The sequence below is a fragment of the Sapajus apella genome, unplaced genomic scaffold (assembly GCF_009761245.1).
Source record: "Sapajus apella isolate SASKATOON/1434 unplaced genomic scaffold, GSC_monkey_1.0 scaffold43, whole genome shotgun sequence".
NCBI classification, from domain to species: Eukaryota; Metazoa; Chordata; class Mammalia; order Primates; family Cebidae; genus Sapajus; species Sapajus apella.
The window spans coordinates 19,509,695-19,524,610 of record NW_022436983.1 but is presented as its reverse complement, the minus strand read 5'-3'; the positions used below and the strand labels follow the sequence as shown (position 1 = coordinate 19,524,610).

Genomic DNA, 14,916 nt, shown 5'->3' with positions numbered 1-14,916 from the left:
AAAAAAAAAAAAAAAAAAAAAAAAAAAATGTACATATGTTCACCAAAAGATAGAATGTCACAGCAGCATTATTTGTAATCGTCAAAAATCTGGTAACCATCCGGTGTCTATTAACAGAATGGACAATTTTTTTTTTTTTTTGAGACGGAGTTTAGCTCTTGTTACCCAGGCTGGAGTGCAATGGCGCGATCTTGGCTCACCGCATCCTCCGCCTCCTGGGTTCAGGCAATTCTCCTGCCTCAGCCTCCTGAGTAGCTGGGATTACAGGCATGCGCCACCATGCCCAGCTAATTTTTTGTAGTTTTTTTAGTAGAGACGGGGTTTCACCGTGTTGACCAGGATGGTCTCGATCTCTTGACCTCGTGATCCACCCGCCTCGGCCTCCCAAAGTGCTGGGATTACAGGCTTGAGCCACCGCGCCCGGCCAGAATGGACAATTAATCGTGGTCTGTAGAGTTTTACACAGCAATGAAAATGAATGAATAGCAGCCCCAAAACAACGTAGATGGATGTCAAAGACAACACTGAATGGCAGAAGCCAGATACAAAAGAGAATGTTTTTATGAAATTCAAAAATGGGGACGGGAACGGTAGCTCACACCTATAATCCCAGCACTTTGTGAGGCTGAGGTGGGTGGATCACTTGAAGTCAGGAGTTTGAGACCAGCCTGGCCAACATGGTGAAATCTTGTCTCTACTAAAAATGCAAAAAATTAGCTGGATGTGGTGGCGGGTGCCTATAATACTTGGGAGGCTGAGATAGGAGAATTGTTTGAAACTGGGAGGCATAGGTTGCAGTGAGGTGAGATCAGCGCCACTGCACACCAGCCTGGGCAAGAAGAGCAAAACCCCATCTCAAAAAAAAAAAAAAAGAAAAGAAAAGAAAAGAAAAAAGAAATTAAAAAACGGGCAAAATGAACCTATTAGAATTTAGCTTAGGCTGGTTATCCTCGGGTGGGTGGGCTCTAGAAGAACTGAAAGTGCTTTATTGATCTGGGTACTGGTTATACAGGTATATTCACTTTTTGAAAATTTGTTGACTTGTCCATTATGATTTGTGTACTTCTCGGTGTTTATGCAATGCTTCAATACAAAGACAATATTAAAACAAATAGGGGTCCAAATGGGCCCTGCTCCCTGGTCATCCCCTTCCCATCCCTCAGCTCCTGTAGGATTCCCAGTTTACAGACCACAGCTACTGCTGCTGACAAATCAACCCAGAGTAACCCCTCCAAATATCTCAACAAGAGCTTCCCATTCCTCATCATCTGCTCCGGTATTAGCAAAGAGCCAGAAACTCTGAAGATACAAACATTCCTAGCTTTGGGAAGGAGACAACTTCCTCCAGCAACATCCTCACCAAGTGCTTATCTATACTTGGAGCTTTGCACATCCCTAGTGGAAAGGGCTCACTGCCTCTGGAGGGTGCCTCTTCACCAAGTTCCTCCTTGCTCTGAGCTTCAGGTGACCCACAGGTACACTGGCTTGCCTGTTTTCTAAACCTTCTTAAGTTTAATGAGTACTCACTTAAGAACAAAACAGAAAAAGGAAACACATTTACTCTTTGGCCTGACATGTTAAATATTAGTCTATTGCACTGGGATTTCAGAAACCAAAGCCACTTCAAACATGATGCACAGAGGGTAACCAAATTGGAGCTTTGGTTAAGAGGTAAAGTTCTTTTTAACAGAATTTCTCCTAAAAAATTAGACATAATCAGACATTGCCACTTTCACAAACCTAATGAAATACTAAACTCAGGCAAGATTCTGAAAGGATGAAACCATCAGATGAGGATCTTTTTTTTTTTTTTTTTTGAGATGGAGTCTAGCTCTGTTGCCCAGGCTGGAGTGTAATGGCATGGTCTTGGCCCACTGCAACCTCCGCCTCCAGGGTTCAAGTGATTCTCTGGCCTCAGCCTCCTGAGTAGCTGGGGTACAGCATGTGCTACCACGCCCGGCTAATTTTTGCATTTTTAGTAGAGACAGGGTTTCACCATCTTGGCCAGGCTGGTCTTGAACTCCTGACCTCGTGATCTGCCTGCCTCAGCCTCCCAAAGTGCTGGGATCACAGGCGTGAGCCACCACACCTGGCCTAGATAAGGATCTTTACAATAAGGAGATCGGACGGTTACCACCTGCCATGACTAAAGGGAGGCAGCGTGATACTGTGGGCTTGTGGATGTGATGCACTGTGAAGTAAGTGTACCTCCATAGAGGGGATGATCTCGGCCTTCTTTTTTATTTTTATTTTTTATTTGAGAGAGGGTTTTGCTCTGTCATCCAGGCTCGAGTGCATTGGTGTGATTTCAGGTCACTGCAACCTCTGCCTCCCAGATTCAAGTGATTCTTGTGCCTCAGCCATCAGAGTAGCTGGGATTACAGGCACACGCCACCATGCTGTTAATTTTTGTATTTTTGGTAGAGATGGGATTTCACCATATTGGCCAGATTGGTCTTGAACTATTGGCCTCAAGTAATCTGCCCACCTTGGCTTCCCAAAGTACTGGGTTTACAGGCATGAGCTGCCACACTCGGCCCAACCTTAGCCATCTGAACCTTATTCCCGTCCCCCGCAAAAAGCTAAAGCCAATAATTATGTTACAGCAACTTGCAGTTTACAGGAAATATAGGCAATGGAGAAATAATGTAAATGATGCCAGGAGGCAGCCAACAGACAAATTCAGAATGTGAGACATTCCACAGAACTGATATTCAATAAGTTGGTGGCAGAAAAAAGGGAGATCTAACTCTGGAGGTGACATGGGTGTAACACATTTAACAAAACTCATCAAAATGGACCCTTGAAATCTACTGTATGCGAATTTTCCTCCAGGTTTTTTTTTTTTTTTGAGACAGCATCTCGCTCTGTCGCCAGGTGCCAGGTTGGAGTGCAGTGGCACAATCTCAGCTCACTGTAATCTCCGCCTCCTGGGTTCAAGCAATTCTCCTGCCTCAGCCACCTGAGTAGCTGGGACTACAGGCGCGTGCCACCACACCCAGCTAATTTTTGTATTTTTTAGTAGAGACGGGGTTTCACCATGTTGGCCAGGATGGTCTTGATCTCTTGATCTCGTGATCCTCCCACCTCGGCCTCCCAAAGTGCTGGGATTACAGGTGTGAGCCACCGCATCCAGCCTTTTTTTTTTTTTTTTTTTAAAGAGGCTGGGTAAAATGGCTTACACCTGTAATCCTAGCACTGTGGGAGGCCGAGGTGGGCAATCACTTGAGCTCAGGAGTTCAAGACAAGCCTGGACAACATGGCAAAACCCCATCTTTACAAAAAATACAAAATTTTTTGTATTTTTTTTTTGTATTTTGTGTGGTGGTTCATGCTTGTGGTCCCACCATTTGGGAGGCTGAAGTGGGAGGATCACTTGAGCCCAAGGTTGAGGCTGCAGTGAACCTTGATTGTGTCATTGCACTTCAGCCTGAGCAACAGAGTGAGACCCTGTCTCAAAAAAAAAAGAGAGAGACTTATCCACTGAATGAAATGTGTGGACCTTGCAGATATTGTAATTTCAATAAACCAATCAACAAAGACATTTTTGAAAGCACAACGGCGGGTGGGTGCGGTGGCTCATGCCTGTAATCCCAGCACTTTGGGAGGCCGAGGTGGGCAGATCACCTTAGGAGTTTGAGACCAGCCTGGCCAACATGGTGAAAACCCTGTCTTTACTAAAAATACAAAAAAATTTGCCAGGTATGGTGGTGGGTGCCTGTAATCCAGCTACTCAGGAGGCTGAGGCAGGAGAATCACCTGAACCCAGGAGGTGGAGGTTGCGGTGGGCTGAGATCGCGCCATTGCACTCCAGCCTGGGTAACAAGAGCGAAACTCCGTTTCAAAAAAAAAAAAAGCTGGGCACAGTGGCTCACGCCTGTAAATCCCAGCACTTTGGGAGGCTGAGGCAGGTGGATCACCTGAGGTCGGGAGTTTGAGACCAGCCTGACCAACATGGAAAAACCCTGTCTCTACTAAAAATACAAAATTAGCCGGGCGAGGTGGCACATGCCTGTAATCCCAGCTACTTGGGAGGCTGTGGCAGGAGAATCGCTTGAACCCAGGAGGCGGAGGTTTTAGTGAGCCGAGATCGTACCATTGCACCCCGGCCTGGGCAACAAGAGCAAAACTCCATCTGAAAAAAAAAAAGACAGTAGGGGAACTGTGTCTATGGACTGGGTACTATGTGAAAACAAGCAACAACCTCATACACCAAGACCTGGACTCAGCCAAGTGGACTCTGGAGCCCGCATTCTTAACCCCCACGCTGTCTGATCAAGAGCACCCTAAAACACCTCAGAGAGAAGCTAATGCTACTGTTTTGGGCTTGAATACACTATACTGAACTTTCCTAACTCACTGTCATCTAGTGCTCACCTGCCTTGTGCAGTAATGAAGGCTGAACTCTGCCATTTGGACCTACACCTCTTCTGCAGTCCCTGCTACATTTCCAGCAGAATTCCCTCCAGCATCCATTTCCTCTGCCTTAGCAACTGAACCCATAGTCAAATTCACCTCCCTGAAGCCTTGCAGCTCCCCCACAGTGAACCTGACGCTTCCTAACTCAAAAGCCACTCCTTACCTAAATTCTTCAGTTTGAAATCCTTCCATTCTTCCCTGACTAAGTGACCTAGAGCAAATGACCTTTCATCTCTGAGCTCCAGTCTTCTTACCTATGAAGTGGGGCCAATAACAGCATCTATCTCAGAGCTGTTGTGAAAATCAATTGAGCTAATGTAAGGAAACTTTATCTTATTTATTTATTTATCTTTTAGACGGAGTTTTGCTCTGTTGCCCACACTGGAGTGCCATGGCATGATCTCTGCTCACTGCAACATCCACCTCCCAGGTTCAAGCCATTCTCCTGCCTTAGCCTTTCGAGTAGCTGGGATTACACGCCCAGCTAATATTTTTGTATTGTAGTAGAGACAGGCTTTTACCATGTTGGCCAGCCTGGTTTCAAACTCCTGACCTCAAGTGATCCACCTGCCTTGGCCTCCCAAGGTGCTGGGGTCACAGGTGTCAGCCACTGTGTCTGGCCTGGAAATTTCATGTTACGCGAAGCCTTTCCATGGTGCCTGGTACACAGTGGATACTGAATAACTTTCCATGTCTTCCCTTTCACAATTTGGCCACATCTCTCCCTCCCTCCTTTGCATGCATCCACCCACCCAGCCCTAGTCTCCCCTCAGTTTAGCTGGCTGGAGGCTGCCATTCCTGGGCCAGCATGTGGTTCATGTGCTCTGCTGATGATATAACCCTTGGCATTCCCCTACCACCTCCCCGAATCCAGACTCACCCCCTGTGAGTGCAGATACTCCACAGTTTTGCCGATGGTGTGCAGGACGAAGCTGGCCTCCCGCTCTGAGAAGAACTTCTGCCGCAGGATCTTGTCCAGCAGCTCCCCGCCCCGCATCAGCTCTGTCACCAGGTACACGTGTTTGCCATCATCGTACACCTGCCAAAGACCTCACCGTCAGGCTCTTCTCCCCAGTGTCAGGCCTGGGCGCCCTAGTCAGCAGCATCCCAGAGCAGGGAAGAATGACATGAGCCTTAGGCATGTGTTCTGCTGTGCACTTCAGTGGCCCTGCCCTCCCCGAAAAGAGGATGCTGACACTGGTCCCCTGATAGGCAAGGTCTTCAGAAAATGCTTGAGTCTGAAGGAGGGCCCTTGGGGTATGGCCAGACTGCAGAGACCACGGGTCCTCCTTCACCTTCCCATGAGCACTGGAAGGAGGATGAGAAGTCAAAGGAATGGAAAACCTGACACAAATCCTGGAGAGTTGAGTTCCTGGTCCCCACCCCAGTCTCAAGGACCCCACTCACATCTTTCAGAGTGATGATGTTGGGGTGCTGGCCGTACCGCAGAAGAATCTCAATCTCTTCTGAAGGATCCCGCTTGCTCTTGTCAATGACCTGAAGAAAGGGGCATGCACATGGCAGTGTCAGTGTGACAGGCTCCAGGATCCTCCCCTGATACGGAGCAGGCCTGGAGGTCTCAGCCACACACCTTTCGTCCATCTGCAGAGCTCAGGCACCACCCCTCCCTGCCAGATGGGGACCTGCCCCCAGCCCGGCAGCCTTGGCCAAGACATGTTCAGGAGGCCCACCTTGACAGCATACTCCATGTTGGTGGCCTTGTGGACACAGCGCTTGCACACAGAGTAGGAGCCCACACCGATCGTCTCCTTTACCACATAGCCGTCACTAAAAACCACGTTCTTCCCATGGAGTTGCTGTAGGAGACCAAAAATTGTGGCTGACCCCTGGCTCCAGAGTGCCAGGGGTCATCCCCCAGCACCCAAGGTCTTAGCTCAGTAGAGACGGCACCAGGAAAGAGCCAGGAGGCTTGGGGTGGAGTGCTAGCCATGTGACTGCAGGTGAGAGCCTACCCCTCTCTGGGCCTCAGTTTTCTTTTATTTTTTTTGAGATGGAGTCTTGTTCTTTCGCCAGGCTGGAGTGCAGTGGCACAATCTTGGCTCACTGCAACCTCTGACTCCCGGATTCAGGCGATTCCCCTGCCTCAGCCTCCTGAGTAGCTGGGACTACAGGTGTGCACCACCACACCCGGCTAATTTTTAATTTTAGTAGAGACGGGGTTTCACCATGGCCAGGATGGTCTTGATCTCCTGACCTCATGATCCGCCCACCTCTGCCTCGCAAGGTGCTGGGATTACAGGTGGAAGCCACCACGCCCGGCCAGTTTTCTATTCTATATGACGGGCATACTTGCTGGCTCCCAGCCTGCCTGGACTGCAGCCTGTGGTCAGAAGGCAGTGTAGGGAGTGGGCAAGAGGGTCACAACACACATGGAGAGGTCTTTAGTTCTGAAAAACCTGAGCAGGCCTGGGAGGGATGCAGGAGCCCTGAGCTGAGTTCCAGCTCTGCTACTAACTATGGCTTTGAGTGAGTTGCCTCCCCTTTCTGGGTGTCACAGCTCATCTCAAGGTTCTGGGACATTAGCCATAGCAATGCTCAATGGGTGTTTAGCGTGTGCTGTGTGCCCGGCACTATTCTAAGCACTTTCATCAGGTGACTGCACGCCCCGCGGACAGCCCTGGTTTGGGCCTGCAGTCCGTGCCTGCAGTCTGATTTAGTATTTGTCCTGGATAAAGAAAGATGTCCCAGTTTGGAAAATAAATGACATAGTCACTTTAACTTTATTTTTAAATTTTATTTATTTATTTTTTGAGACAGAGTCTTGCTCTGTCACCCAGGCTGGACTGCCATGGTGCATTCTTGGCTCACTGCAACCTCCATCTCCTGGATTCAAGCAATTCTCGTGTCTTAGCCTCCCAAGTAGATGAGACTATAAGTATGTGCCAACATGCCCGGCTGATTTTTGTATTTTTAGTAGAGATGGGTTTCACCATTTTGACCAGACTGGTCTGTTTAAACTCCTGTCCTCAAGCAATCCACCCATCTTGGCCTCCCAAAGTGCTGGGATTACAGGCATGAGCCACCATGCCCAGCCCACCTTAACTTTACATATATTAACTCTAATAATCCTCATAACAACTCTATGGAGGAAGCTTCTATCATTTCCCCCATTTACAGATGAGGAAACTGAGGCACCATGAAGGGAAGTGTCTCATCCGAAATCCATTATCTGGTCAGTTGCTCATGTCTGTAATCTCAGCACTTTGAAAGGCTGAGGTGGGCGGATCACTTGAGGTCAAGAGTTTGACACTGGCCTAGCCAACATGGTGAAACCTTTTCTGTACTAAAAAAAACAAAAAACAAAATTAGCTGGGTGTGGCGGCGTGCATCTGTAGTCTCAGCTACCCAGGAGGCTGAGGCAGGAGAATCACTTGAAGCTGAGGTGGAGGTTGCAGTGAGCTGAGTTTGTGCCACTGCACTCCAGCCTGGGCAATAGAGCAAGACTATGTCTCTTAAAAAAAACAAAACAAAACAAAACAAAAAACCCAAAGTCCATTATCTTGTGAATCTGGAGCCCATGCAATGAGCTCTAGAGTCTATATCCTTGCCTCTCAACCCAAAACTTTCATGAAGCAGTGAAAGTGTACAAATGGGGAACAAGTGGAAAGAGACACAAGTCCTTTGCTACCCTCCTGTCAGAGACATGACAGTCACTCTGCACCACCACCCTGGGAACCCCCTGGCATATACTCAGACCCTGGCCTTGTGCTGGGAAACGTATATCCATATCATTATCCAATTATCAGGGCCACCGTGTGAGGTGGGCCTTACTGTCCCTGTTTTATGTTGGACGCCCTACGGGTCCCACAGTGGCATGAGGGTATGAACCTGGTTCTGTCTAACTCAGCCTGTATTCTCAGCCATTCTGCTGAGGAGCTAGAAAAGGAGAATGGCTCAGCAGCCCCTACCCCCCTCACCTGTACCACTGAGTGCAGGGGTGCCTGTGGGGCACGAGGCTTGCCGTCATCCTCCATCAGGCCAGTGGCCACGAAGCTGAAGCCCCGGAACAGCTGATGGGCCCCAGCGCTAGGCGGGATGCCTGGGGAATCTGTAGGGACGGGAGGGGAATGTGAGCCTGAGGAGGTATCCTCTACCCTGAGCCAGCCCAGCAAAGGGAGAGCACAGGGCCTCCAGATCTGCCTCAGTAGCTAGCCATGGTGGGAGCCTGCAAGGGGCCCGTCCATCCTAGGCATTAGCCTAACTGCTCATATGTGTTTAGATCAGTCCAGTCCTGACCCATGAGGAACATAAATGACTCCCACCTTCACTGGCCGACAGTTCACCACTTCCTGGATATTCCTCCCCAGCTTCCCTGTCTTATGTCAGCCCCTTCAGGTCTACCTCTGCACGGCAGCCAGAGAGAAGGTTCCAAGCACAAATCTGCCCCCTACCTGCACCTTTCAAAGGTTCCCCTCTGCTTTTGGGAGTAAGCCCAGCTCCTGAGTCTGGCAGTTGAGAGCCTTGTGATCCTCATCTCTCTCTCCACGCCACAGCTGAGCCATGTTGGACTTCCCAGATCCCTAAAGGGGTCTCTGAGCCCTTGCACACACTGTTCCCTTTAACTAATCCACTCCTTGCCTATCCTTCAAGACAGCTCACACGCTCCTCCTTTGAGAAGCCTTGGCTGATGCTCCTCCGGCCCCTGACCCCTGTGAAGCTGCACCTGTCACGCTGCCCAGTGGACTATGTGGAGAAGTGCTGGGCTGCCTGTCATCAGAGGTGTGCAAGCTGCAGTGAGAAAAGCACCCCCTCTCCTAAAACATGCCCTAATAGGAGGCCTCCCAAAACTAACACTCTACCCACCACCCACTGACAATATCTGGCCAGAAAGTTACGATTTACCAGGCTCCTTCCCAGAAGCTCCCTCACTGGCGTCTTGCAGCAACCCCAGGGAATGCATGGGTTTGTGGCTGTGCCCTTGTTCCAGATAAGTTCACTGAGGCCCAGCAGTCAGAGCAGCCAAAGCTGATTCCCATGCCTGTCCTTGACCTATGGGCACTGTCACCTCTGCTCAGCCAAACTGTTTCCACCACACAGTGTGGCTGAGTCAGATTCTTTATCCCTGACGTGATGGTAAGCCTGTGTGTTTGGTCTTCCCCGTGGGCTAGAAGGTGCCTGGGGCAGAGGTCCTGACTTTTCTACTGTGGCCTTCACCACCCACACCCCCCCACTCCCACTCTCTCACCAGACACAAAGAGATCCACAGAGCCCCAGAGTGAGAGAGCCAGGCAGAGTGAGACAAGGACAAAGTCAGAGTCCCACGGAGCCAGAAACTCACCCGCCTGCCCACCCACACACCTCGGCCTGTCACTGTCCCTGACTATCTCTGCCCCTCAAGGTGCCACCGACTCCCAGCTTCCCTCTTGTACCAGCTCAAGACAGACAAAACAAATAAGGGACGCACCCTTGGGTGTGCGGGATGTGAACTCAGTGTCAAAGTAGAAGGTGTCATCAGGCTGAGCAACTGCTGGCTTGAAAGGTGGCTTGATCTCACGACGGTACAGCTTCTGCACAGTGGGGTGGGCACTCTGGTCACCACAGCATCCCCAACAGCCCACCGGGAGTCCCAGGCAGGAGGAGGTGCTGGGCCTGGAACATAGGCCATGTTGCCCAGCAGACAAGGGCATGATTACTTGCCCTCAGGAGGCCAGCCTTGTCTTCAAGGGGATGCTGTTACCCTCTGCTCCTGCATCTGGGGCCCTCGCTGGCAGAGGCTCCCCTCCCACCACCCTTCCTGTGGCCAAGATGGCTGGAGGCCTGGCCAGAGCATTGGCGTGGGTGGACACACTCACATTCCAGTCAATAGTGGAGTAGAAGACATGCCGCTTGATTTCCTCTGCCCCATCAGGGCCGGAGCCTGAAAGAGCCCAAATGAAGGGTCTGTCCCTGGATGGTGCAACTCCCAGACACCACCCTGCCCACCAAGCAGCCTCACAGAGCTCTGGGACCAGCTGCTGGGGCAGAGGGGAAAATGGGCTCACCCTGCCCAAATCTGCCCAGCCATCACCCTAAGGCCTGGCACCCACTCAGCATTTTCCACTTTCTGGAGCCTATGATGAAGAAGCTCCAATATACTAATGGGAGAAGGAAGGCCCAGAGAATTTAGGTAACTTCTCCAAGGCCACACTGTCAGGACAGAAGCTGAGGCTTGTCCTGAGACCCACAGAGAGCCCCACCTCATTCCATTGCAGGCCCCATCTCTGTTCGTCTTAACCCATTGACCTTTTCAACCATGGGACAGGCTATCACTCCATTCGACCCCAGGGGCCTGGACTGGACCTTACATAGCTGGTCATGAACCAGATGAACCCAGGAGCCAGGGAAGCCAACACATACTGAACACCTACTACACGCCAGGTGTGCTCACAAAACCTCATGTAATCAACAGAGCCCTGAAGCAAGCTTGGGATCATCATCCCCCATTGAGATGAGGAACCTGGGGCACAGACAGGTGAAGTCACCTGCCCGGGGTCACTTAGTTCATAAATGGCCTCATTTGTTTAAAAAATATTTATGGAGGGACTGCTTCGTGCCAGGCAGTGGGGACCTGACACAGAGGCGGGATTGGGACCTGTGCCTTCTGATTCCTGAGCTCATGCTCTTCCTCTTGTGCCAGCAGCCTTGGCGGAGAAGCTGTGTGGGGGCCTCTGTCCTTGTCCCCAGAGGGAGTAGGGATGACTCAGTTCCTGCCTTCCCCCTACACACAGGTCAACCCCCCGCTCCACAACACCACACATGGAGCCAGAAGGCAGGGTGGCCCGCGGCATTGTCTGCCCACACAAAGGACAACGGCCCCTTTCAGCCCAGATGTGGCCCCGTGGCCCAGGCTGCAGCTGTACCCAGCTCCCCACCGCCACATCCCCTCCCCTGAGCTGGGGTTACTTACCGAGCCGGTTGGCAGGATTCCGCTTGAATAGGGCCCGCAGGAGGCTCTGGGCTTCAGTGCTCAGAAACTGGGGCATGCCTAACTTCGCCCTGAAACAGCCCCCGGGACTCATCAGGGCTGAGCCCCACCCCAGAGGCCCCATCTTCCCCCAGCCCTGTCCAGGCCCAGTTCCCAGCTCAGTCTAGACAAGCCATCCACTAATTTACTTCCCACAGAATTCAGGGAGCCCACCCACAGTCCCCCATGGAGGAAAGAGGGGTTCTGGAAGTTATCATCTTTTTTGTTTTTTGTTTTTGGAGATGGAGTCTCACTCTGTAGCCCAGGCTGGAGTACAAGTAGTGCAATCTTGGCTCACTGCCACCTCCACCTCCCGGGTCCCAGTTCAAACAACTCTCCTGCCTCAGCCTCATGAGTAGCTGGGATTACAGGCATGTGCCACCTGTAATGCCCAGCTAATTTTTGTATTTTTAGTAGAGACGGGGTTTCATCATGTTGGCCAGGCTGGTCTTGAACTCCTAACCTTGTGATCTGCCCGCCTCAGCCTCCCAAAGTGCTGGGATTACAGGTGTGAGCCAACTCGCCCGGGCTGGAAGTAATGTTTAACCCAGAGGAGTGTCTCATTAGTGAGGGAATCTGAGGCAGGGACAGGGTAATATTCTGACCCCCACTGGGCCTGGGGCCTGGGGCTTGGGAGAGTTCATTGTTTTTTTTTTTTTTTTTTTTGAGGCGGAGTTTCACTCGTTACCCAGGCTGGAGTGCAATGGCGCGATCTCGGCTTACCACAACCTCCACCTCCTGGGTTCAAGCAATTCTCTTGCCTCACCCTCCCGAGTAGCTGGGACTAAAGGTGCGCGCCACGATGCCCAGCTAATTTTTGTATTTTTAGTAGAGACGGGTTTCACCATGTTGACCAGGATGATCTCAATTTCTTGACCTCGTGATCCACCCACCTTGGCCTCCCAAAGTGCTGGGATTATAGGGGTGAGCCACCGCGCCCGGCCTGGGAGAGTCCATTGGTATCAGGGCAGGGCTAGGACTTACTTCAGAATCAATGTCATGGTCTCCTTCCGGTCCTTCCCCTGGAAGGGCAGGGAGCCCGTCAGCATCTCAAACTACAGAGGACAAGGGTCTATTCAGGAGCTGATCCCTGACTCCCCCACACCTCCCACCTCCCCCCATCTCGGCCCCTCTGCCCTAGTCCCAGGATCATCCAAGTCCACCTGGAGCAAGAATTATGTCTGTCCCTCTTGCCTCGATAACCAGACCACCAGGTAGGTGCAGCAGTGGGGGCACGAGGCTGGGGAGAAGCCCAGCACTGAGTTAGGCATGTCCCAGATGGGGTTAAGCCTGGGATCTTCCAAGGAAGAAAACTGCAGCTGTGTGTAGGGTGAAGCCAGCATGGCTGTGAGAGGAGACGGGGAGAGCCCTAGAGAAGATCAACCCCCTCACTGTACGGATGGGGAGACTGAGGCCAGAGGCTTGGGTGGGATCCTTTATCCTTGTCTGGGCACTCACCATCAATACCCCATAGGACCACCAATCTGCACTGTGGGAGTGGCCCTGGCGGTTGACGACCTCGGGGGCCATGTACTCCACTGTCCCGCAGAAGGAGTAGGCCTTCTTCTCGTGGTCAATGGCCTCCTTGCTCAGGCCAAAGTCTACAGCAGGGAGGGCAGGAGGATACATCTCAGAATCCCTGTCTTCCTTGCTGCCACCCACTGCACACCCAGCTCCTGTGACCAGAGGCTGGAAGGCATAACCCCCATGACACTCAGGAGGAAGCTAAGGCCCTGAGAGGTCAGGTGACTTCCCCAACGTTACACAATGAGGGTCTGGGATTCCAACCGATGGTGTTCCAAGTCTGAGGCTTGGATTTCTGACCACTTCCAAGTAACTGGCACAGCCTCTCGGGAAGAACGAGCTCCCAGCACTCAGCCGAGACCTATCAGGACCTTGTTCTGCCCTCCCCTGGGGCCCAAGAGGGCAGGCGCCCTCCACTCACCAGTGAGTTTGATGTGGCCCTCCTCATCCAGAAGGATGCTGTAATAGAGGAATGGGGGTCAGGGCCCCTCAGCTGTGGCCACCGTGTGGGTGGTGGTGTCACCACAGGGCTGTGGGAGCTGGGCTCAGCCCAGAGGAGGTGCTCTGCCCAGTTCTCTCTGATGACCGGGTGGGTGTTGCAGGGTGATGGCAGTGTCATGCGGGTATGTTGCCTATCGTTTTTGCTAATTCTTGAAACAACTGTGTGAGGTAGGTGCTATTAGGGCTCCATTTTGCGAATGAGGAAACTAAGGCTCAGGGCAGTTAAGTAGCTCTACGGTCATCGAGCTAGTAGGTCTAGCTAGTAGGTGGAGACAGGATTTGAATACAGGGCTGCCTAACACTAAAGCCAGATCTTATTCCAACTCACCACCTGCCCCTGGCTCCTTAGTTATCATTTAATGGTATATATATATATGTATACGCTTTTTTTTTTGAGACAGAGTTTCACTCTTGTTGCCCAGGCTGGAGTGCAATGGCACAATCTCAGCTCACCACAACCTCTGCCTCCCAGGTTCAAGCGATTCTCCTGCCTCAGCCTCCCGCGTAGCTGGGATTACAGGCATGTCACCACACCTGGCTAATTTTATATTTTTTTGTAGAGACAGGGTTTCTCCATGTTGGTCAGGCTGGTCTCGAACTCCTGACCTCAGCTGATCTGCCCGCCTCGGCCTCCCAAAGTGCTGGGATTACAGGCATGAGCCACCACACCTGGCCAAGGGTAGTTAGCTATTAGGGAAAATTCTAGAGGGCTATATCAAGGAAAGATCTTTAAAGGTAGCAGCATCTCAGATGTCACACTAGATTAGCAAAAAAGGTGGGGAACAAAGCTGCTTGGAATGTACCTGGCCCTTGGTAATGGTAGCATTAGACTGGGCAGCTGCCACTACCACCCACCCCACTCACCCATTCCTTAGATTGCCCAAGACAGGGGGACGTTCCTGGACAAAGCCTTGCCCACCCACCTCAGGATGGCCCTGTTCTAGAAGAGGCCTCCCCTGGGGAGGCTGGGTGTGGCTGGAGGCTTCACTCACTTCTCAGGCTTGAGGTCTCTGTAAATGATACCCAGGCTGTGCAGGTGGTCCAGGCCCAGAGCTAGCTCGGCCAGGTAAAACTTCACATCCTCTTCCGTGAACATCACCTGCAACAGACAGGAGGGGCTTCAGCAGGGACCTCTTCTTCCTTAAGAGCGGGAGCACTGGGTAGTCAGCAGCTTCCTGGTCCTGAAAGGGCCACCCTGGGAGGATCCAGGCCATTTAGCCTTCTTGTCATACAGAGGATTTGAAGTATGAAATGACTAAGATGCAAGTCACTCATTGTGGCATTGTTCAGAAATAGAAAGGACTGGAAAGGCTGGAATAAGCTGTCTCCCCTGCATAATGGAGTGCTTTGCAGCCATTAACTAGAACAAGGAGTTTCTCCATGTCTTGATATGGAGTGAGCTCCAAGATATACTATCTTGAAAAAAAGCGAGGTATAGAACAATGCATACAGAATAGTACTTTTTACATAAGAAAGTGGGGGTAGGAATTCAGAGCATAAATCGGATT

The 14,916-nt window shown here is 51.3% G+C and overlaps 1 protein-coding gene across 4 annotated transcripts in view; it reads right to left on the bottom strand.

The window, feature by feature from the left end:
• Window positions 1–14,916, bottom strand: part of RPS6KA1 (ribosomal protein S6 kinase A1) — a 48,459-nt gene that overhangs the window by 9,803 nt on the left and 23,740 nt on the right. For all 4 annotated transcript variants that reach the window (XM_032300966.1, XM_032300967.1, XM_032300965.1 and 1 more), the window contains 11 exons: window positions 14,401–14,507; window positions 13,329–13,366; window positions 12,842–12,984; window positions 12,368–12,438; window positions 11,327–11,415; window positions 10,233–10,297; window positions 9,845–9,947; window positions 8,358–8,488; window positions 6,111–6,236; window positions 5,827–5,916; window positions 5,300–5,458 (listed from right to left, as the gene is read on the bottom strand). In XM_032300966.1, coding sequence (XP_032156857.1) covers window positions 5,300–5,458; window positions 5,827–5,916; window positions 6,111–6,236; window positions 8,358–8,488; window positions 9,845–9,947; window positions 10,233–10,297; window positions 11,327–11,415; window positions 12,368–12,438; window positions 12,842–12,984; window positions 13,329–13,366; window positions 14,401–14,507 — 1,122 coding nt within the window. The remainder of the gene's footprint in view (window positions 1–5,299; window positions 5,459–5,826; window positions 5,917–6,110; window positions 6,237–8,357; window positions 8,489–9,844; window positions 9,948–10,232; window positions 10,298–11,326; window positions 11,416–12,367; window positions 12,439–12,841; window positions 12,985–13,328; window positions 13,367–14,400; window positions 14,508–14,916) is intronic.